We start from the raw sequence: 24843 nt of genomic DNA on the forward strand, positions 1-24843 counted from the left end.
CTACTTCTGACATAGTAATTTTTTATGAAAGTGATTGGAACCCACTTTGGATTTACAAGCAATGGATAGGGCTAATCGCTTGGGTCAAACTAAATATGTTTGTTACTTTTACCATACAGATTTTACCCAAGACAGACAGACTGTTGAAGAAGAAAAGTCATAACTTACCTATATATATATATATATATATATATATATATATATATATATATATATATATGTATATAAATTTGTTTTTCTATGATATGTAGGTTATGGTGTATAGGTTAATATGTAAAGAGAGTGTTGAAGAAAAGATTTTACAGAGAGCTAGCCAGAAAAGTACTGTCCAGCAACTTGTCATGACTGGCGGTCATGTACAAGGCAACCTCTTAGCCCCTAAAGATGTTGTTTCTTTGCTCATCGATGATTGTAATTATGATGATGCACAAGCACAACTAAAACAAATTCCCACACAGGTACGCTAATAGCAACCTACTTTCCTTTTTATTTGTTTCTTTATAATAGCATCTTACTTTCTTTCCCACTTACTCAACTGCATGCATGCAGGCTCGAAAAGATAGACAAAAGAAAAAGGGTATAAGGATAAATGAAGAAAGTGATGCCTGTTTTGAAGATATTGCTACACCTCGAACTCCATTCCATGAAAAAACCACTTTTATTAATTGAAAGGTACATCTACATCACACAGATCAAGTGAGAAAAGCAAGACTAGACACTGATCAGAATTGTGGCTCTGATACCATGACAATTTCGAGACCTGTTTTTGGGAAAAAGATGTGTTTTCTCATTCAGAAGAATCCTCAATATATACTGAATATACAAGCTAATTATCAGCTTAAATTACCGATTTCTAGCCTATAAATCAGCTTAATAAATTATGTACAATTATTGACAACAAAAGACTGTGATAGCAAAGATATTTTGCTGATTAATCTAAAGCATAAAATCTGCAGTAATATCTTTGACATTGCATTGTTGGACATGACCCGAAGATCTTGTGAGCAGGTTTCTCAATTTCCTGTATCAAATGGTGAGTAGTTGGGACACCTGATGTTCTTGGACCATTACAATCAAAGGTGCATGCAAACCCAACTAACAACCTCTTACTCCAAGCTTCATGCAATTCCTCAAACCTTTCTGTAACTAAAATCTCTATCCCAACACTTTACATTAACCTAAGTAACAAAATGCAAACAGTGTCGTAACACATTTTTATTTTTAAGCGCATGTGTATATAAGATCCAATAACACAACTTACAGGTGGTGCCCTTGTTTTAGGAATGAAACAGAAATCTAAATGAAGGAGTCAACTTACAATACTGGATTCAATTGATCCGATCATGATGTGGCAAGACCAAACTCTCAAATGGAAGTCTCCTTCTAACAGATTTTGATGGGAATAGTAGCATTCTTGTGATTGCTCTTACTTTTTCACTTCCAAGATTCTTGGATATAATATCATCATTCTCAGTTTCCATCATCAAGTCCACAAGCCCATCTATGAATTTCTGATCCCTCTCACAACAAAAAACAACTATCTTTCGATCAAACAACCATTTGCTAGAAACGAGACCTCCCTCTAATGGTGATAAATCGATCAACCAAATGACCCATTTTTTGTTTTATCTTTCTCTTGAATGAAAGTAGATAGATGCATGTTTTGTGAGGAGGATACGTTGAAATATTTCTCAAATAGTCCTGAAGGAAACACATCTGGACTTGTGACAGTTTCTTGGTAGACTCAACTTTGGTAGCTTGTATGTAATAGGATTTTGACTTCCAGAATAATATCCAAAAGGAGGTGGAAGAAGTGGATTTGGAATCTCATCAAAATAAAAATACCAACTTCCTTCGTTTCTCTCAAATAACTGTGGATGGTTGCAGACCTTCCTCAGTTGTATAACAATATTCATCAACTTCATAATCTTCATCTCATTAAGATGTCCACGCTTGTTGTCAAACAACTCAACAAGAGATATCTTGTTTTTTTTATAGCTTGATAAAAAAGCATGTTGCCTTGAACTCAACTTACAATGAATTGTAATTTCAGTCTTCCCGGTTAACTCAGAAACCACATCCTTTTTAACACGTCTCAGCATGAAAGACTTCAAAATGGCATGCAATATGCTTAGTTGGTGCTCGTTAAGAGTTCCACGTTGTTTTGCATGGTTTTCTATGCCTCTAGAGAACCATTTGTTAAATTGTTCATGGCTGTCAAATAGGGTATTTGATGCCTTCGTGGCTCAGACAGGATCTATGTGTTATGTGTTCCGGGCTACGGCCTGATGCTGTATGCAGTATATGTGTTTATGCTGGTTGATATGTGTATATGCTAGGTTATGTGTATTCATGCTATGCTATGATCAGTCAGTTCCGGACTTCGGTCCGATGCAGTCAGTTCCGGACTTCGGTCCGATGCAGCTAGTTCCGGACTTCGGTCCGATGCAGGGGACGAGGTCCCAGTCAGTTCCGGACTTCGGTCCGATGCAGTTTCCGGACTTCGGTCTGATGTAGTGGGCATGGCCCAATAGTTGCTTATATGTGATTGTATGGTATGTGGTAGTTTGGGGGAGCTCACTAAGCTTCGTGCTTACAGTTTCAGTTTTGGTTTCAGGTACTTCCGCAACAAAAAGGAAGAGCTCGGGTTGATGGCATCACACACACCACAGCTTCAACAGTTTTCCTGGGATTTTGACTAGACATCTTCACATGTTTAATTCAGTTTGATATGATACATTGATTATGTTTGATATTTACGACATACGTTTCATATTATGGTTTTCAGTATCACGATTTTAATATTATAAAACAAAAAAAAATGGGTCATATTTTCGGATGTTTCAAAAAATACCAACTTCTTTCGTTTCTCTCAAATAACTCTGGATGGCTGCAGACCTTCCTTAGTTGTATAACAATACTAGGTTACAACCCGTGAAACCACGGGTAAAATATTTATAAAATTTTATTAAACTAATAAAATATAAGGTTTTTTTAGACTTTTATATTATTGATTATATAAAATTAATATTTATTTTTATTCAAAAGATCTTTTAATTAGATCATATGATATAGATTTTTAGTTATTAATAAAACTCATTTAGAATATATTTTTATTCAAAAGATCTTTTACATTAATTTATTAGAAAAATAGATTATTACTATAATAAATTTATTTGATTAATACAAAATTATGAAAATTGATGCACTAAAAATAATAAGAATGGATGGACTAATTTAACTAACTACAAAATATATTATTAGTTTGATAATTTTTTCTATTACAAACTATTTTTTTTTGTCATCACCTCACAAAAACTTATAAAATAGATTAAAACTTTTACTGTACTTGTTGCATAACCGTATAGATACACAAGTCAAGTATACACATGGTCAAATATAGGTAAATGGAAGCCTCAAAGATGGAAATTATGCAATACCCATGAATATCAAATAAAATTAAGTTGAAGCGAACCATACCAAATAGCTTTTGTGGTGCTTGAAAATATTCATTGGAAATAATTAGCATAAGGTATAAACTTGAAATATTAAAACTTGTTACGAATTATTTTTTGGAAACGTTTGAATTTACAGAATGATAAACATTAAAATGATGACTGCAAAATCTATTATTTAAAAGAAAATAATTCTCTTTTCCACTGTGTTTTGTACAACGTTATACTTCAAAATTTTCCAGTCTACTAAACCTTAGGGTACCCTGTATCAATGATTCTCTCCTCCACTATGTTTCGTAAAAAGATTGTCTTTGTGATGATACAATTCCCATTCCAATCAGAAACAAATGCATATTGCTAAGTCTTATGGTTCATTGGCATCAAAACATAGAAAACAAAGTGCTTCGGTAATTCAAATCAAAACATGGATGAAGTCTTTTGTAAAACATTCAAAGAATGACAAAATCATATTGTTGTGTACTAAAGCAAGGTAATCCCAACAGAAAAAATCTTTTGGTGTTTTAAACAGGCAAAATGAATAATAACATCATCAAACTTGTGCCTCATCATTCCAGGCAACAACAAGGCACACTCTGTATCCAAGTAGAAATCACAAGAGGGGCAATGGAAAGCGATATTGCAATTTGTCAAGTAACAATAACATGAATTGCATAATTTTTTTGATACATCAGCTGGAGAAGCATCGATTCTTGAGAGGAGATGGCCTGGGTGAGCTTCGTGTGCGATTTCTTTAGGTAGGAATGCACAATTGATATCCACATAATAGTTACATGCAGTGCATCCATATGCGAAACTATTGCCATATAAACGACAACTGTAACAGAAAAATAAACCCATTAACCGCTGAGGGTTCTTTGACATGAGAACAAGCACATGCTCTGGATGGCCCGGGTGGTGTTGTATTTGGGAAGGTAGCCTGGCACACCACTCATGAAGAACAAAACCACAACTACTTATTTCAGAACACTTATAAAATGGCATTTCCGTAATTGGTTTCAAACAAGCGTCACATAATACTTGAATTTTCTTCATGGGGTCGTGGAGAACAATTGATTTGTTTCCAAGTACTGATGTTTGTCGCGCGTGTGTATCTAAAAGAATCAGTGGGTGTTGATGACTAAAATGGTTGAGCATTTCACCGCCATGCTCTTCTTCTTTAATCATAGTAATAAACTCTTTCTTATTTGTTATAAAATAGTGTCTGAGAAGGTTGTAACTTTCATCCGGAAATGGACAGTGGAGAAGATTAGGATAATCATCGTCTTTGAAATTTTTATAAGTCTTGCCACCACCTGATCATAAGTGATAAGACAATGAAAAGTAAAAAACTAAGATTGAGGAATCTTTAAATGGTAAAAAAATTAAAGAGAAGAATAAACAAGTTATACATATTACCTGGGTGTAAGAAGATTGACATAAATGGCTCTGTCTTTGAAGTTGCACAATTAATATGGGCATAATATTGACATTTATCGCATTTGTAAAGCCATAAGTAACAATCAAAGTACTTCTTACAAACTCTGCATCTAGGATTATACTTAGCTTTCTGATCAACTTCAGGAAAGGAATAGGCAAGGGTAAGTGGATGAGAATGAGTGAAAGTGGCATCAGTATGTTGTTGGATAAGTAACTTTGCTGGCAACAAAGCACAATCTAAGAGGATGGAGTACCACAAACACGTGGTGCATTGGTAGAAGGTCCCTTGATGTTTTTTCACCACAAGCGCTGCAATGTGATACCAACTCCTTGGACATACCACTACAAGAAAAATCCTAAATAGCTACGAAAACTTGCTATGGAATTGAAATCCGTAACTATTCTATTACAGAATGTGCTACAAAATGGCTTATTGTAGCTATTTTGCTACGGAAATGGCTACGAAGTTACATTCCGTAGCTAAACTATGAATAACTACAAAAAGTTACTACGTAATCAAACTCTGTAGATATTATACTACGGAATATGCTACAAAATGGTTGGCCGTAGTTATTTTTTTACGGAAATCGTTACGGAGTTGCATTTCCGTAGCTAAATCTTGAATTGTTGCTACAAAATCAAAACTTGTAGCTATTTTACTATGAAATATACTACATTGTTGTTGGTTGTAGCTAGTTTGCTACGGAACTTGTTACGTAATCCGTTTTCGTAGTTAGTTGGCTACAAAATCGGTTACGGAATAAAAATATGTAGCTAGTTTGCTACATACTAGAAATTCGTAGCTACTTTGTGACGAAAATTTGCTACAAAAAAAATCTATAGCTAATCTACAACGTAACTTGTAATGGAAATGTTAGCTGTTGTTATTTGTGTATCTAAGTTGTTTTTGAATTTGTAAAATAGCTACAGAGTCTAAATCCATAGCTATTTGATTACGGAATATTTCGTAGTCAATTAGTTATGGAATATACTTCCGTAGTAAAATAAAAAAATATTTTACAAAAAAAAATATTGTTTTTAATTGTGTTATGATTATAATTTAATTATGATTAACAAAACTCTTTATATATTATTATAAGTTTTTTATCTATTCTTATTATCATTACTTTGTTATATATATAAAAAATAAGTTTTTTACTTATTCTTAAAAGTGGAACAAGTTAGCAACAATAATTTTCTCAGTTTTAAACATTCTTTTTCAGTTTTACACATTAGCCATATGATTTTGAAGATTTTGTCACATTTTGTCCTTGTAGTTGTGATGTTTTCATTAAGGCATGATATTTTTTGAGGATTGACAGCTTAGTCCTTGGTCTCGTCCCTGGTCAATGCATACTCTCGTGTTCTCTTCCTCTGCTATGGTTTTGCCCTTTTGGACATGCTGTGCTCCTCCCATCGACTCCCCGCATTATCTTCCAATCAAATGTCCCACCTTTCCTTAGATTACACCTCCTAACCTTCAAATTAGGTTTTTACGTTTGCTTCCGCCGTTCCTTCCTTCGATTTCATCTAAGCATGTACATGGTGATCGATTTCATTCTGCCAAAATGCTTCACACCCCAACCTCTGTTGAACGCAAACGTCACAGCCACAACTATCGCCGCCGCCACTTCTACCACCACATGGCTACCCTACGCCGCCGCTGGTTGTCGGTTTTCATCAGCCTTTTTCGCTTCTCGCCTTCTCTGGTGGTTCTTTTGTCGACCATTATGTTCGTCGTTACCAGGTCGTTCAAGGTATGATCATAATGTGCAAAAATGAAAGGTAAGCAACGAATTTAGTTACTGGCATAATTTCTCATTTCTCTTCTCCATTTAATTGGTAGCTTTCAATTCCTTCGTCAACAAAGAACGACATTGGAGAAGACTGACTTTTTTTTCTTAACCTACAACTAATTTTCTGCTTTTTGAGAGGAATGTCGAATTCAGAGGATTCATTTATTGCAACATCCATCTCCTACTCTAATATTCGCTTCCAGGTGAAATTATATTTGATGTTTTTCCATATAAACTTTCTTTTCCATCTCCGTTTACACAATTGTTAAATTCTTTGTTTGTAATTGTGTTTTCGTTTTTGTTCATGAAGCTACTGAATGATGTTTTAGTGTTGGTATATATGCCTCTTTACTTTATTTGACCTAAATAACACTGGACTAGGGTTCTTTTGGTAATTTTTGTACGGGTCCATTGTCATCATCTTTTCCGGTTGATGCTTCACTACAGCTCACCAATACAATGCCTTCATTGCTAGTATGGCATCAACTCAAATTATCATCTGCAGTGTTTTTTTGGTAATTTTTGGAATTGGTGTTGCAATGAGACTGAAAGAAAGAAGAAAAAGAAGAGGTGAGGGTTCCAATTCCACACAAGGATCATGTTGGATTACTACGATTATCATCTAAATTATGTTCTTAATTTAGGGCTTCCGTATGTTATTTAACTTTCCATTATCTTATTACTCCGGGAAAATGCAACTTGATTGTGTATACCGTTTGCATTTGCAGAGCATAATGATGAGGAGATTGAACAGCATAAGTCTTCAGCTGATTTTCTTGTGGAGTTATGTGATACTATTTCATCTGTAAGAGTGTTTTGTTAATTAATTGAATTCTTCCCATTTTTCATTCTTTTTATTCTACCGACTATGTGAAGCAAGTCTTATCTTCCACCTTTTACTTTCTGCGTGTGCTATTGTTGCAGCTAGATTATGCTAATTTTGCAAATTGGTCTCACCAAGTTGTAGACCTTATTTTGGGTATCTCCTTTTTGTTTCATTTTGAAGTCAACCCTTGCATATTTCCATTTAAAACCTATGCTCTATTCTTATTATCTTCTCTTTGTCCTTTCCCTGAAGATGCAATCAAGAATATTTTGTCCAAGGGAACAAGTATCGAACATGTTCAAGGGATTGTTGGCAGCTTGTCACTACGTTTAGTAAAAAAAATGTGCACCACATCACAAGGAAACGGTAAATATTTTTTTGTTATGTAGTCATATGAGATTATCATGCTCTTCTGAAATTGTATGTGACGCCCGCAAATCCGGGCTAGTCAAATTAGAGGCAATAGGGGTCGAAAACGACTTTTCGACAAAAGATTATTTAGAATAAATAATCTTAACCAAGTTGTAGAGTATGTTACAAGGTTTTCGTACATGTAAAGAACGCCGAAATCCGAGTTATAACGAAGAAGTTATGACCCGTTGAAGTTTCGCGACGGAACCGGCACGATACCGGGAAGCGTAAATAGTGAATTTACGATAGAGCGAGATTTAGCCTTAGCGATCTAAACGAAAGTCGTAGAATATGTTAAACTAAGAACATCGATAAAAAGAACGCCCAAATCTGACTTCGTATGAGGAAGTTATGATTTTTCTAAGATTTAGCATAGCAGTGCACAGCCCGAAATCTGAATTTTAGATCGGTCGATTTTTAGCCGACGGGATCTAAATGAAAGTTATAGTACTCGTAAATACCAACGCGTGGAAATAAAGAACGTCGATAATAGAGCTCGTATGCGAAAGATATGGACAAAGCTTAGTCCCTACTTTTCGAGCGCGGCGAATTCGATACAGTTTTGTAAATACGAGATAGAATGAGAATTAGCCAACGAGGTCTAAATGAGAGTTGAAGATCTCATTAATAGGAACTCAACGGTAAAAAGACAGACAAAAATGGAGCTCGTATGCGAAAGTTATGGACGAAGCTTAGTCCCTACTTTTCGAGCGCGGCGAATTTGATACAGTTTTGTAAATCCGAGATAGAATGAGAATTAGCCAACGAGGTCTAAATGAAAGTTGAAGATCTCATTAATAGGAACTCAACAGTAAAAAGACAGACAAAAACGGAGCTCGTATGCAAAAGTTACGGACGAAGCTTGGAGACTACTTTACTATACACTTCCTATAAATACAAGGGTGAACTCCTCATATTTTCTTCACACCATAAGCCTTTCTTTCTCTCTCTAACTTCTCTCTAACCTCCCTAAACCCCTCCCAAGTCTAGGGAACCTCCCTATCACGAGAAGAAATCCCCGGAGCGCCCGACGGCTCCGAGAAGAAAAGATTTCGGCTCGGAAACGCTGCTCCAGCGAAGCCTGGTTTTTAATAAAAACCCGCTGTAAGTGAGCTACGCCTATAGTATATTTAATATAGATTTTATTTAATTATAGTAACATTGTTAGGACCTTAAAATAATTATTTAGGCTATTATTATGAGTTATATTGAGTGTTATTTAACGCTTATATAATAGTAATAATAGCTAGACTATTAAATTAGTCTCGTCAAGCGTTAGACTAAACTCTAGTGGTAATGATACTAGGTTTCGTCAAGGGATAATTGTTTTAAGAGTAACGAAGTGTTGTCCGAGTGCCGACTCACCACCTTTCAGGTGAGTGCATAGTCCCTTTCATCTTACACATAGATATGAAGTATTTTATATAAACTACGTGCTATGTGTGCACATTATCTGAATACTTGTTGTCTATGTTGGTTGAACGTTTTATACATGTTTTAAAGGACTTAAACTGTATACGTATTTTATATATACAAAAATGTTGGGTATGAGATGGGTAGATGAATGATGAGAGATAGAAGATGACGTGAGTATACATTGGCAGCTATAGACTTAGTGCCTATGGGACAAACACTGGTAGCTATGGACTTAGTACCTTTTAGACGTTGGTAGCTATGGATTTAGTACCTGTTGGGAATTGGTAGCTATGGACTTAGTACCTATTAGTTAGACGCTGGTAGCTAAGGATTTAGTACCTGTAGGAATTGGTAGTTATGGACTTAGTACCTGTTGAACATTGGTAGCTATGGACTTAGTACCTATTAGATAAAGACTGGTAGCTATGGATTTAGTACCCGATGAATAGACTATAGCAGCTATGGAATTAGTGCTTTATGAACGAACATTGGCAGCTATGGATTTAGTGCCAGTCCCATAACCCTGGAAGTAAGGGACTTCGGAATAAACGAATGCAGGATAGATGACTCTTAGGTTAAATCCTTAAAGAGTAAAGAAGATAATGGGGATGGGTAATTGGGTTGATTGTTTGATTGAACATAATAATTATATTATTGTGGGTTGAAAACCCTATGTACTCACCAGGTTTCCCAACCTGACCCACTCAGTTTATGTATATCACAGGTGACGAAGTGAAGTGACATTGCACTGAGAGATTTAAAAGAGATGTAGATCACTAGTGTAAATCATTGTAAGTTCTGTTTATGCTTATGTTTCGGTATTAACGATGACATCCCAAACATTTTAAAATGAAATAAATACGTTTCTTCAAAAATGTTTTAATAACGTATTTACCATGTTTTTCTGGGAACAAATTCCGCAACCTTTTTATAAAATGAAGTACTCTGATTTTTATAAAGCATAAACAAAATCGGTCTTTTCTGGCCGTGATTTTGGGGATGTCACATTGTAATTATTTTCTTGAAGCTATGTCTTTCTGATTGAGTCTCCTTTATCCAATAATTCTGTTTCAGAAGCTCATAATCAGTTTGAAACTGATACCTAGTTCTATGTTCCGCATTTGCTTCGGAAGATTGGAAGTGAATCATGATTGGAAGTGATCCAGCTTATTGATTTTTTGGTATTAGGTTACCTTATAAGTTGGTCAAAGATAGATGGATTTGCTTCAGGTATGCATAAATTTTCATCATGCAAAATACATTACATGCAGTTAATTTTAAGAGTTACTACCTCATTTTCATGGAAAAGAGTCCAAATTTGACTGATATATATATATATATATATATATATATATATATATATATATATATACACACACACACACATTACATGCAGTTAATTTTAAGAGTCACTACCTCATTTTCATGGAAAAGAGTCCAAATTTGATATATATATATATATATATATATATATATATATATATATATATATATATATATATATATATTCAAATTAACAAACAAATTGGTTTCTTGGAATTAGGGAGCAATATCAATAATAAGATCATAAACAACTCCTGCCACTACCATTAAAAATTTTCAGTATGCAAATTCAGTTTTTTTTTAAATCCGTTGTGATTATATTTCAAATTTTTTGTTTATTTTTAGATTTTAAATCTCTAGTTGATCAAAAACTAGAGATATAATGAATTTTCATACAAAAGATTTGAATGTTAATCAAGTTGTTTATAAATTTGATTTTGCAGGTTATGTAATTTTTGTTGAGGTTGTTTGTGTATTTGTAATTAATATTCAATTTTAATGATTAGGGAGCCATGTAAAAGGATTTTCAATTATGTAATATATCTATAAAAATCTATGTAACTATTAAAATTAAATTTATTGCATTTTTATATATTTCAACGAGTATTATAAATGGAAATTGGATTTTGTTGAATATTTTTATCGTTATGAGTTTGTTTTGGAACCAATTTTTGTTATGGAACAACTGACCATAGAATTTGCTATGGAACAAATGGCTACAAAATTTGTTACGAAACAAATGGCTATGGAATTTGTTACGAAACATATGACTACGGAATTTGTTACGTAACATATGGCTCCGGAATTTGCTACGAAGCAAATGGTTACGGAATTTGCTACAAAACAAATGGCTATGGAATTTCTTACGGAAGAAATGGCTACGCACCCCATTGTTACAGAAATGTTATGGAAATGTCTTGTAGTTAAATTACTACGAAATAAATGACGTAGCAAAACTGCTACGGAAACTATAATTTTGTAGCTAAACAGTTTGCTACAAGAAATATACCTATGGAATCTCATTGACAAATTCCGTAGCAACTTCTGTAGTTATTTAGGTTTAGCTACAAAATTTTAGCTTTTAGCTACGGAATTTTTTCGTAGCTAAATCGAAATTTTCTTGTAGTGTACGTTGCAGTAGGTGAGGGTGGCTTGGGTGGTCCATCTTTTGTTGAGACATAGTGGCACAAATTATGTCCATGTTGATTTCACAAATGGAACACATGTAATTGAATATGTTCTTCCGCATAAGATTGCAGACACTACATGCCCATTCGTCACTGGAATATATCCAAAAGAATCCTTTAGACAAGGTAAGATTATGGTAAGGATGGAAATCATGTGATGGGTGGTTTTGTAGGGTTTTTGGCATTTCTGCACAAAATTTGTGCAACGAGTAGTCATCATCACAATCCTTACACTCGTAGTAACTTATATGAAATGAGTAGATCCCTTCCTTACACATTTTGCATTCTCCAACATGCTTCTCTTCAGCCACAAAATCATCCTCCTCACCTTCTTCTTTCTCTTCTTCTTCATCAGAGTTTTCACTATCGTGGCTAGCAGGTTGCAGATGGACAAGGCTGAGCATATGATCATGAGTGAAGTGCAAAAGTTGCTCCATTGTAGCTAGCTATGTCGATGATATCTCTAACTACCAAAAAAAACATATATATATATATATATATATATATATATATATATATATATATATATATATATATATATATAGGGTTAGGTTATTTTGTTTTCACTATCTATTGTGTGCATGTATGACTGATTCTGGACCAATCATTTTAGTTATTTTAAGAAAGTAATTAATGCATATTACATGTTGAAGATATAATAGGTATTAATTACATCTTTAGCATTTAATATGCATTAATTATTTTCTTAAAATAACTAAAATGATTGGTGCATAATCAATCATACGGGCACACAATAGATAATGAAAACATTTGAACCTAACCTCTCTCTCTCTCTCTCTCTCTCTCTCTCTATATATATATATATATATATATATATATATATATATATATATATATATATATATATATATATATATATATATATATATATATATATATATATACACACATATATACATGAAGCTTTACACCATTGTAACAAAACTAAAAATAATCATATTAGATCCAACATATGTAAACTAAAAATAAAGCATTCATAAATCACAAATCATCAAATACATAATCAAACCATTTTTTTTATTTTTTCTTAGTAAACTCAGTCTTTGTAAACTTTTATAAAATCCATAATTAAATATCGCAATATGTGTCCTAGTAATATACAAAATAACTCCATAACAATCTATATTTTATTCTAAATAGTTTATTAATCTTTGGATTCATAATACTCCAACAAAGATGTCATGACAAATTCACAAAAAAGTTGTCAACATTTATGTTTTTAGTCAAACATTCTCTTGATGTACATTTTGATTTCTAATAAGCACACTATCTTTGTCCATTATCCAAACAAAATATATTTGTTAACCTGAAAAATGAAATAAAAAGTGACATACCTCTTGTATCGCACAAACGACGAACTAAATATAAAAGTTGCAAAGGAACTTATATTTTGACAGTAAGATGGGAAAGAAATTGACCATTAAAAGACAACGAAAAAGAATTTGTTTGATTACACGCAAAGAACAAACCGTTATTTACAAAATCTTTGCTTTGAATTTCCAATACAAAGTTGTTTCTTATTCTATTCTTGGATTGCAAGCAAAGCAAATTAAAAATGTAATATTCCCTCATCTTTATTTGAGAGTAATTCATTATACAAAAGACATTCTCTATCAATATACTTGTTAAATGAAACCATGGAAACAACTAATCCCATTAACAAGACATCTAATAGCTAATAATGTATCTGTTGTGTGCCATCTTAGTAAACCGAAAGGCAATTTGCTGATAATAGCAACGTAACTTACCTTTTCTTTTACCAATATAGGCAATGTACTTTATTTTCTACCCATTTTAGCAACACATTGATACTAGAATATGTAACTCAGAATAGCAACATGCTTACATTTCGCTATCAATATAAGCAATGTACTTTATTTGTTATATTATGCTCTCGCCGGTAAAAAAAAAAATGCAAGTACAATTATGGTTAAAGTTGCAAATATTGTTGCTATTTTATTTTGTGAAAAATATAAGTATTTTGATATTATGGCTTGAAGATAGTTATTATCAATAAACAAAAGGTAAATGTGTTGTTATTGTGGGTAAAAAAAGGTGTAATTATGTTGGTACGTATAATGGGTAAAATAATAAAGTACATTGCCTATATTGATGAAAAGAATGAAGTCCGTTGTTTCTCGAAATTTGCCCTAAACCGAAGACATCATGGATTGGTGATAAATGAGAACCTGCACTTTGGAATGATGATTAAGTATCATCCAATTCACATAAGCAAGATCCAAATGACAAAATGTCCAAATGTGGAGATAAATCTGCTTTTCCCTGTAGGCTATTTCAATCCTGTACTTGATCCTAGACTGCTCTTCATGTTGAATCTGAAATACCATTAAACGTAGAACTAGGACTTGTCAAACTCCTGTATTATTGCTTCTCTTGTAGTTATGGACATGCTAATGCCAGCTAGGCATGGCTCAAAATCATGGTCTTCATCACCAATATACACATTGTTTCGTCTCTTTTTCTTTTCAGACATCATTCCATGACTTTGGTAATGGATACAACAAGTGTTTGGAGGTCTCATCGTCCTGACTACTATTGGCATAATAATCAAACCCATCTTTTGGTCGTGGTAATGGAAAGTTCGTCAAAGACTACAAATAAACCCAACAAATAACTCGCATTATTTTTTGGTAATACCAAAATTAAATCTTGTTAAACCCTAGACTTGAGTGAAGTGAATCCAAAATTCAACAATCAAATCTATACTTATACTACTTAATTGTTTTTTCCTTTATTTTCCAGCTAATCTTCTGTTGATTTGGTATAGGATCCGAATTTTTGTGGGATCAAATATTATCATTTACAACCTATAAAAACGATTGATGCTCTTCCGTTTATTCACACGATTTGAGATTTCTCATTAATTCCCGTAGCAGTTCTTTTCTTCTCAAATCTTTGCTCCAGGTTTCTTTTTTCTCACAGCCTTCCTCCGTAAACCATTCACCACCTTCACAGCCGAAACCATCATCACCACCTTATACCACCGGAAAAACGAGAAGTCGAAAGCCATAGCCACCCACGACCCCGTCGAACTTAACATTCAACCTCACCACCTATTATTCGAACCAAAAAGAAGAAGGAACTGTGTGTTTCTTTTTGTGTGCCACCTCTGTTTCACCACCTCCATCACAATCTACCACCACACGTACCTGCTGCCACCTCCGTGAACACCCAAAATCACCTGCCGGAAACACCATCTACCTAGACCTCCTCCAGTCCTGTTTTACCGGGAACCAATCACCACCTCAACCTACGGGAAATACCGAAACCTTCATCACCTGCTATCACCAACCTTATACCATCTCTAATCCACCTTGAATTACCAAACGAATTCACCACAAGAAATAGGGCTCAATTTGGCAAGTTATTTTAAGCAGGCTTAAACATCTATCTCTGGGCTAAGCTAAGTTCTTAAATTGGGCTACGGCGTGTTTTGGGTTTAAACAGCTTTGTTGGACTGCCGAATATAAATTTAATTGGTATAGAAGTCCCAAGTCAAAATTCCTTTAAATAGTTGAATTGCTTAAAGGCATGTAGCATTAGAAAATTTCATTTTTATAAATTTTTATGATTACACCTTCTTATTTATTATTTTTTTTAATCAACCCATATGTTACACGTGTCTTTAGTAGAAGAAAATGTAAATTTAATTGCAAATCAAACAAACAGGATTTACACAACCATACCTTAAGATTGAAGAGATTTGAATAGGTGTAAAGATTCTTGAGATTGGAATGGGTAATTTGTGCTACAATGCTTCCTTTGGCACTTTTTTTTTTTGTGTTAGACAATGGCATAAAAGCCCTTAGGTTGGTTATAGATATGTGGATTTACTTTTTTGCAGATTTTTGGTTCATTAAGACTGTATTATTTTTTTAATTTTATATTTTTTTTATAAATTTACCCGATAAACCAAACATTTATGTCAAATTTAAGGGCCTTAATGAACCAAAAAATCAAACTTAAGGGGTTTATGAACAAAAAAAGGTAAAACCAAATATTTTTAACAAACATAAGGGCTTTAATGAACTAAAAATACACAAAAATGATAAATTGAAAAAAGAAATTACAAATATCCAATTTTAATTGGTGAATCTGAAATCCATAAAAGATAAATCTTAATATTTCTGTCAAATTTAAAAAAAAAAAAAAAAAAAAAAAAAAAAAAAAAAAAAAAAACATTTATGTCATTATCCATTTTCTGGTGACAATAAAAAATACCTTTACTAGCATCACTTGGCGATCTCATGTGAGGTACACGTACACATATTTAACAATACACATAAACACACACACACACACACACACACAGAGAGAGAGAGAGAGAGATTACTCTTATTGTTAGTTTGATAAAATAACATGAGTTAATGAAATTTTAAGTAAATTAAATTAAATTAAATTGATTAGTAAAGAAATATGTATTATTGTTAATACAAACTTTAATTAAATAAAAGTTCAATAAGTTTAAGTAAATTATATATAAACATATTTTTATTTAAAATATAAGTTAACAATGAACTATATCATCATAAAGTTGTTTACAAAATAATAATGAAATGTTAAATATTAATAAATTTTGAAAAAAAAATAGTAATTATACAATTTTATTCTCCTTTAATTTAATTAAATGCTATCGTCAAGCAATACCTCTTTTTCGGAAAATACAATATGAGTTTAAAATGACAAATTAGATTAAATTCGCATAGATAGATCAACATGAATTGATTAGGTTAAAAAAATAAAAAGGTTAATTTTTTTTATAACGGTAAATCTAACGTTGTAAGCTACTCTTAAATATGATTTATATGTATAATAAGACATGAATCATCAACCTTAAAAATGAAGGAGATATTGATGACATATAATGTCTTTGGTAGAAAAGATTAACTAATGGACAAAGTTTATATGATAATAGATTTTTGATAAACAAAATTAGTGAAAAGTTAATGTAAAAAACAACAAAATGTTAATGAATAAAAATAGTTAAAAGCTAATATTAAAAAAATGATATGTTAACCATTATAAAATTTTTTAGAAGTTAAATCTTTTACGACTTATCAAAAAAACAAATGATAATGCTACGAGTAGTGGACTCGGTTTCACCTCGGCACGAATTGAGGTGGCTGGGCAAACACCGCCTCCTCAGCTCAACATGCGAAGTTCGGAGGGGAGTCTCGACAATACAGTGAAGATGAGAGAGAAAGTAAAAAATATAGCACTTTTCAAAAAATGCATACTTCAAAAAAAAACTTATTTTTCAAAATATAATCGTTTTTTTTTTTATTTCAAAATGTAAACCCTTTTCAACTAATATAAATACCAACAACCTTCATTATTTTTCACCACCTTTAAACATTCTTCATTCATCTCTCTCAAACATTCAACATTCATCAATATTTATCAAACTGACTCATCTTTGGACCACATCAGAATACATTGTTTTGGCTCGTGCATGAGTTGATGTAACTGATGATCCAAATAGCAACTACCTCACAATTGAGTCTTCTTTCTCGAACAATATCACCCAACGATACATAAATAAAATAGGTCATGATCGTCACCGTACTAACTATCAACTCTTCGCCAAATGGAGAAACAAAACTATAATGATAGTACAGTTTCACATTGTCTTTCTTAGAGTGAAACATGATTTTGTAAATGGTGAAAATGATAGAATATTGTTGGCCAATGCTCGTCATACTTTTCGTGCAGAAAGTAACAAACCTTTTCGGTTTATAGAGATTTGTCAAGTCTATATATGCACGACCCACGAGAACCTCATCTTCATTCTCTCAAAAGGATTCTTCGCTACATTCGAGGGACCCTTGCTCTTGGGCTTCATCTTCATGCCTCCCCCTTTATGTCCTTAGTTGCTTACTCTAATGCTGACCGAGGGGATGCCCAGCTACTCGGCGATCGACCTCAGGCTATTGCGTCTTTTTAGGGGAAAACCTCATCTCTTGGTCATCTAAACGAAAAGGCACCATCTCCAGATCAAGTGCAGAGGAAAAATATTGAGGCATTGCTAATGTTGTTGCAAAAACTTCATGGCTTCGCAACCTGTTACTTGAACTTCGTTGTCCTACTCCAAAGGCTACCATTGTTTATTGCAACAATGTCAGTGATGTTTATATGTCATGTAATTCGGTTCAACATCAGAGAACCAAGCACATAGAGATTGACATACACTTTGTTTGTGACAAAGTTTCTCTTGGACACATTCTAGTTCTTCATGTTCCATCTTCTGCTCATTATGTCGATATTTTCACCAAAGGGCCAACCCTTTTTCTAATTTTTGATCCAGTTTAAATGTCTGCCACTCACCTCCCGATAAAACTACAGGGGGATGTTAGTATATCTATGTATTTAGCCCACATATAGTTTTGTACAACCCATTATTAGCCTAGTACAACTAGCCCTTATGAATGTAACGTGTATATATATTTTGTTGTACCATTTATTCTATTCAAGGAATGATACTCAATATTATCACTAACTTTATGGCTGAATTTCTGGGGTGATTTATTTGATATTTAGGACTTTAATCTTGCTTGAAGAGATTCATATTCGGATTTAGGTTCACCCATCCCTACTCTGCTTCTGGGGCCAAAACTTTTGTGAGCTGCCATCATTGAAGCTAATGAGCCCAAATCAAGTGTGCCTTTGAGGTGAAACTCCTCCACTCGAGGTAGGTTTAATGAGTTAGCCAACATTTCATAAGTTGGAGGAATCATGTAACTGGTGCCATCTCCAATATTGAAACAAACAGGTTCAAAAAATAACCTGCAAATTACGATAGACAACTCAGACATATAGTGTAACGCCCGGTTTTCAGGGCTAAGTATTTTTGACGATGTAATAGTCTAGGTCAACTATTGTAACTCTTTTTGATGTAATAAAGATGAAATATTTTAATTCTATGTGAATTATGTGTATTTGTGTGCTTATTACTTTATTATAAATATATAATTAATAAAAAATAAAAATAAGCGTCAAAATTAAAGTGTGAGATAAGCCCGATATCTCTACATAAAGTTGTAGTGGTCGAAACAAGGATTCTGAGGATATAATGAACGCCAAAATTCGAGTTATAACGAAGAAGTTATGGCCCGCCGAAGTTTTACAGCAAAACCGGCACGGCACCGGGAGACGTAAATAGTGAATTTACGATGGAGGACTTTTTAGCCTTAGTGATCTAAACTAAAGTTGTAGTATATGTTAAATCGAGAACATCCATAAAAAGAACGCCCAAATCCGACTTCGTATGAGGAAGTTATGATTTTTCTAAGATTCGGCTTAGCAGTGCACGACCCGAAACTCGAATTCTAGTTCGAACGGTTTTTGACTTACGCGACCTAAATGAGATTTTAAGATCTCATTAATAGGAACTCAACGGTAAAAAGACATACGAAAATAGAGTCCGTATGTAGAAGTTATGAATTTTACGTGGACGTTTAACAGTATAATCTCCTTGTACTGTTAAATTTAAGATCGGTCGAGAATTAGCCGACAGAGTAAAAATAAAAGTTGTAGATATTATTTTTACCTACGCGTGGATATAAAGAACGTCAAAAACGGAGGTCGTATGTGAAAGTTACGGATTTAAGAAGTCGGAAGTGTGTTGTGCGAAAATGGGTGATGTGGCACAATCTTGGCCATTGCTTTCTCCCCAAGTCTTGCCACTAGATGGTGACATGTGGCACCAAGTTCAGCCAATTTTCACCCTATAAATAGAACATCTCCCACCCTCATTTTCTTCACACATTTCCCATTCTTTCTTCTCTTTACTCTCTCTCTAGAACCTCTCTCTAGCCCCGAAACCCCCCGAAAAGCCTAGGGAACCTCCCTAGCACAAAGCGGAAGCCCGGGAGTGCTCGAAGGCTCCGAGAAAAAGAGATTTTCAGCTCGGGAACGCTGCTCCAAGCAAAGCCCGGTTTTCTATAAAACCCGCTATAAGTGAGCTACGCCTACGCTATTTTTAATATATCGTTTATTTAATTATAGTAACGTTATTAGGAACTTATAATAAGTACTTGGGCTATTATTATGGGCTATATAAGTATTGTTTGATGCTTATATAATAGTAATAATAGCTAGACTATTAATTAGTCTCGGCGAATAATAGACTAAACTCTAGTGGTAATAATACTAAGTTTCGTCGAAGGAAATTATTTTTAAGAAGCGAAGCGCTGTCTAAGTTCGGATTCACCACCTTTTCAAGTGAGTGCATAGTTACTTTCAACTTACACATAGATATGAAGTATTTTATATAAATTACGTGTTGTGTGTGCATATTATCTGTATACTTGCTATCTATGTTGGATGAACAATTTTATACATTTTTTTAAATGATATAAATTGTATATGTATTTTATATCTACAAAATATGTTGGGTAAAACATGGGTAGATGTATTAGTTATTGTGTGATATAATGAAATAATGAGAGGCCTCGTTATAGATGTTATTGATGATTCAGTCATCTAGCGGAGTATAGATGACGACCACGGACTATTCTAGACAGTCCAGTGGAACACTACCAAGCTCGCAACCTGTAGGTGTTTATTTGAACTGTGTGTTTATTTGAACTGTGTGCTCACCAGATGTACTCCATCCCCCACATGGTTGCCTTAAGGACATTTATTGCTGAGGAATCCCCTTAGCAGTAGTGTCCGTCCCGATGATAATCCTTAGGATAGGTCCCTTATGATAGATGTTTAGGGACGTAATGTGAGAATAACGGGAACGGGTAATCGGGTTATTGTTGGTTGGTGAAATTAATAAACTTATTTATTGTGGGTTGAAACCCTATGTGCTCACCAGGCTCCCAAGCCTGACCCACTCAGTTTCTTGTATTACAGGTAGTGGCGCATGAGCATAGATGTGATGTCTTGGGATGAGAGATTAATGGATTTTAGGCCTGTAAATACGGAATAATGTAGTAAGGCCTATGTTGTATTGTTTATGCTTATGATTTGTATCGAACATGACATCCCGAGTCTTTTTAATGAAATACATTTCTACGGAAATGTTTTTGATAAATCTTTATCATATTTTGTTTTGGGACAAATTCCGCAACACTTTTATTTAAAATATTACTCTGATTTTTAAACAAAGCATAAACAAAATCGGTCTTTTTTGGCCGTGATTTTGGGGATGTCACATATAGTTACATTTAAGTACAATCCAATTCACATAAGCTTCAAATGCAACACGAACCTATCTATGTCAAAATGCGGAGAACAATCTTCTTTCCTGTCTTTACGCAACCTCTTTTTGTAATATCATTTAAAAAAACTGAAGTTGTTCTGGTCTTTCTGGCTCCTTTAAGGTCCTTTGATCCTAAACTACTCCTCAATCCTGGCATCGCTTTGAGGGCAGAAGCAGGACATGTCAAATTATTATTATTATTATTATTATTATTATTATTATTATTATTGCTTCTTCTCTTGTACTTATGGACTTGATCTGTAACATCCAAAAATACGACCTAAAAAAAATTGTTTTATAGTATTAAAATCGTGATACTGAAAACCATAATATAAAACGTATGTCATAAATCTCCAAACATAATAAAATGTATCATATCAAACTGAATTAAACATGTGAAGATGTCTAATCAAACTCCGAGTAAAAACTGTTAAAGCTGTGGTGTGTGCGATGCTATCAACCCGAATATCTTCCATGGGTACAATCACCGACTCGTCTTCACCTTCCGGTCTAAGATCGCAATGTATCCCAACTGCCACCGAAGTCTAGAACACATGCCCGCAGCATGTCCTCGAGAGTCTGAATCGTTCTCTCGCTCTGCCCGTCCGTTTGAGGATGGAAAGCGGTGCTGAAATGGAGACGAGTACCCATCTCGTCGTGAAACCGCTTCCGGAATCTGGAAGTAAAACAGACATCTCAGTCTGACACTACTGAAACAGGCACTCCATTCCGTGCCACTACCTTTCTCACGTAAATATCGGCTAGCTTCTCGGCCGATATACTCTCCTGGATCGGTATGAAATGAGCACTCTTCATCAACCGATCCACTATAACCCATATGGAATCCACCCCACGCGTAGTCCTGGGAAGCTTAGTGATGAAATCCATGGTGATATCCTACTATTTCCACACTGGAATGTCTAGCGTCTGCATCTTTCCATGAGGTCTCTGGTGCTCTGCCTTGACCTTCCTGCAGGTCAGACATCTTTCTACGTCCCAGGCGACATCCCGCTTCATGCAGGGCCACCAGTAGTCAGGTCGAAGATCTCTATACATCTTCGTTGCCCCTAGATGGATGGAAAACCGAGACTTATGAGCCTCAACACTTGTCGTACTCCACCCCAGTACGGCACCCAAACTCTCCAATGAAGGGTCAACAATCCTCTACTATCATAGTCAAAAGAAGCTACTCGGCCCACGACCCTCTCACACTTCTGCCTCTCCTCCCTGAGGCCCTCTATCTGTGCCTCCTTGATTTGCTCCAATAATGGAGTAATCATCGTCATCCTCAAACAGATGTCTCTAATCGGGGCCGCTATTGCCTTGCAGCTTAGGGCGTCGTCCACTACATTGGCCTTCCCAGGGTGATAAAGGATCTCACAGTCATAGTCCTTCAACACGTCTAACCACCGTCTCTGCCTCATGTTCAGATTTGGCTTATCCATGAGGTACCTCAAGCTCTTGTGATCCGTGTAGATGGTACACCGGACCCCATAGAGGTGATGTCTCAAAATATTGAGAGCAAACACCACTGCCCCCAACTCTAAATCTTGTGTAGGATAGTTAGCCTCGTAGGGCTTCAACTGTCTTGAGGCGTAAGCTATCACACGGCCACGCTGCATCAGCACGGCTCCCATTCCTGTGGTCGAGGCGTCACAGTAGATTACGAAATCCTCTACTCCCTCTGGCAGGGTAAGGATTGGTGCCTCGCACAATCTCTGCCTGAAGGTCTCAAATGCTACCTGCTGCTCAGGCCCCCAACGAAACACCACCGACTTCTTGGTCATTCGGGTGAGCGGTACTGCTATCTTGGAGAAATCCTGGATGAATCTCATGTAATACCCTGCCAAGCCTAGGAAGCTCCTAATCTCGGATGGAGACTTCGGGACCTCCCACAGCATTACGGCCTCTATCTTGGCCAGATCTACCAAAATACCCTTCTAGTTGACGAGGTGACCAAGGAACTGCACCTCGCACAACCAGAACTCGCACTTGGAGAACTTCGCGAAAAGCCTCTCCCTCCTCAAAACTTCCAGCACCTCCCTCAGGTGTTCCTCATGCTGCTCCTGAGTCTTGGAATACACTAAGATATCATCTATGAATACTATCACAAACCGATCCAGCATCGGCCTGCATACGCGATTCATGAGATCCATGAATGTGGCTAGAGCGTTGGTGAGTCCAAACGGCATCACCACAAACTCATAATGACCATACCTGGTCCTGAAAGCAGTCTTCTGCACATCCTCGCCTCTGACCCGCATCTGATGATATCTGGAGCATTAATCGATCTTGGAGAACCAAGACGCCCCCTGAAGCTGATCAAACAAATCATCTATCCTCGGAAGTGGGTAATGGTTCTTCATTGTTACCTTATTCAGCTCCCGGTAATCTATACACATACGGTGCGACCGTCCTTTTTCTTCACAAACAAAATTGGTGCACCCCAGGGTGAACTGCTCGGCCTGATAAAACCCTTGTCTAACAGCTCTTGCAGCTGCATAGACAACTCCTGCATCTCTGGGGGTGCCAACCGATACAGTGCCTTGGCTATTGGAGCCGCACCAGGAATTAGGTCGATCCCGAACTCAACCTGCCTCTCAGGAGGTATTCCCGGCAAATCCTCTGGAAATACATTCGGGTAGTCTCACACCACCGGAACATCGTCAACTGTCATCTTGCCTTTCTCCCAGGCATCTAAGACATAGGCTACATAACTGACGCAACCCTGCTGAAAATAACGTCTTGCTCTCGCCGCTGAACACAGAACTGGTCCGCGTTGTGGCCTCTCGCCCTGTATCACTAACTCTCCCCCACTGGGAGTGCGAACCCTCACTAACTGCAGCTCACAATCTATCACCGCCCCATTGGGGCTCGGCCAATCCATGCCTACTATGACCTTATTCCCTCGTAGGGCAATAGGGACCAAATCCACTAGAAACTGCTCGTCGAATAACTGCAGAGAACACCCTCTGTGTACCCTTGCAACCCTAACGTTCCAATCAGCTGCTATCTCGACCTCAAGTGGACAATCTAGCTCCCATGGAGCTCTGCTAAACCTCTTGCTAAGTGCAAGAGAGACGAATGACCGGGTAGCCCCTGAATCAAACAACACGGTAGCTGAAATGTCGTTCACTGAGAACGACCTTATACAAAACATATACCCATAAGAAAAAAACAATAATAAATGCAGAGGTAAAGGAGAAATACATACCCGTCACCACGTCAGGAGTCGCTTTCGCCTCCTCTGCTGTCAGCTGGAAAGCCCTCCTCTTCGCCACTGGCGTCTCAGCTGGGACTTTTTATGTCCCCTCTGGTTGCACTGGAAGCAAATCATATCCGACGCCGCAATGGCGATGGTGTTGGATTAATGTCTAAGTCCATAACTATAATTGGTAAGACTTGACTCGACCCGGCATGGTCCATTTGGGTTGCATGGCATCATGCACTTGGATAGACTAAATGAGAGAAATAAGACACTTGTGGTTATTAATATATTATAAGTTCTAGTATATTAATAATAAGAATAATAAGATTATTTAATTAGTATTGATCAAGAATTAATCTAGGATTAATTAAGTGATCAAAAGAAGACTAATTAAATATATGGGTTGATTGTGTAAATCATCCATACTTGTATAGTGGGCTAATGCTCCATGGATAATCAAGTTGGGCTAAAACCCATAGGATGGTCCATGGATGCTCCATGGTGTAATTGAACCCATGGATCCAAGGAAATGGA

General features: G+C 35.5%; 1 protein-coding gene and 1 long non-coding RNA gene across 2 annotated transcripts; both read right to left on the minus strand.

Annotated features, from left to right (window-relative positions):
* Nucleotides 1-3762: 3762 nt before the first annotated feature.
* On the minus strand, nt 3763-10673 carry LOC111879367 (uncharacterized). The gene is made up of 2 exons (XM_023875811.3): nt 4872-10673; nt 3763-4768 (listed from the first exon to the last, which is right to left on the minus strand). Exons 1-2 carry the CDS (start codon nt 4891-4893, stop codon nt 3936-3938), a joined length of 855 nt encoding a protein of 284 aa, XP_023731579.1. The 5' UTR covers nt 4894-10673; the 3' UTR covers nt 3763-3935.
* Nucleotides 10674-11228: 555 nt separating this feature from the next.
* Nucleotides 11229-15244, minus strand: LOC122196005 (uncharacterized). Its single transcript, XR_006187197.2, has 2 exons — nt 13207-15244; nt 11229-12318 (listed from the first exon to the last, which is right to left on the minus strand). It is a non-coding gene; the product is annotated as an uncharacterized LOC122196005 (long non-coding RNA).
* Between the last annotated feature and the right edge of the window lie 9599 nt (nt 15245-24843).

Source organism: Lactuca sativa, chromosome 9 (genome assembly GCF_002870075.4).
Source record: "Lactuca sativa cultivar Salinas chromosome 9, Lsat_Salinas_v11, whole genome shotgun sequence".
NCBI classification, from domain to species: Eukaryota; Viridiplantae; Streptophyta; class Magnoliopsida; order Asterales; family Asteraceae; genus Lactuca; species Lactuca sativa.

Bases quoted from the DNA above. Each gene is read 5' to 3' on its own strand.
- LOC111879367 (XM_023875811.3), bottom strand. From the start codon at position 4,893: ATGTCAATCTTCTTACACCCAG. The intron at 4,769-4,871 runs GTAATATGTATA...ACTTATGATCAG, and splicing joins GTCAATCTTCTTACACCCAG to GTGGTGGCAAGACTTATAAA.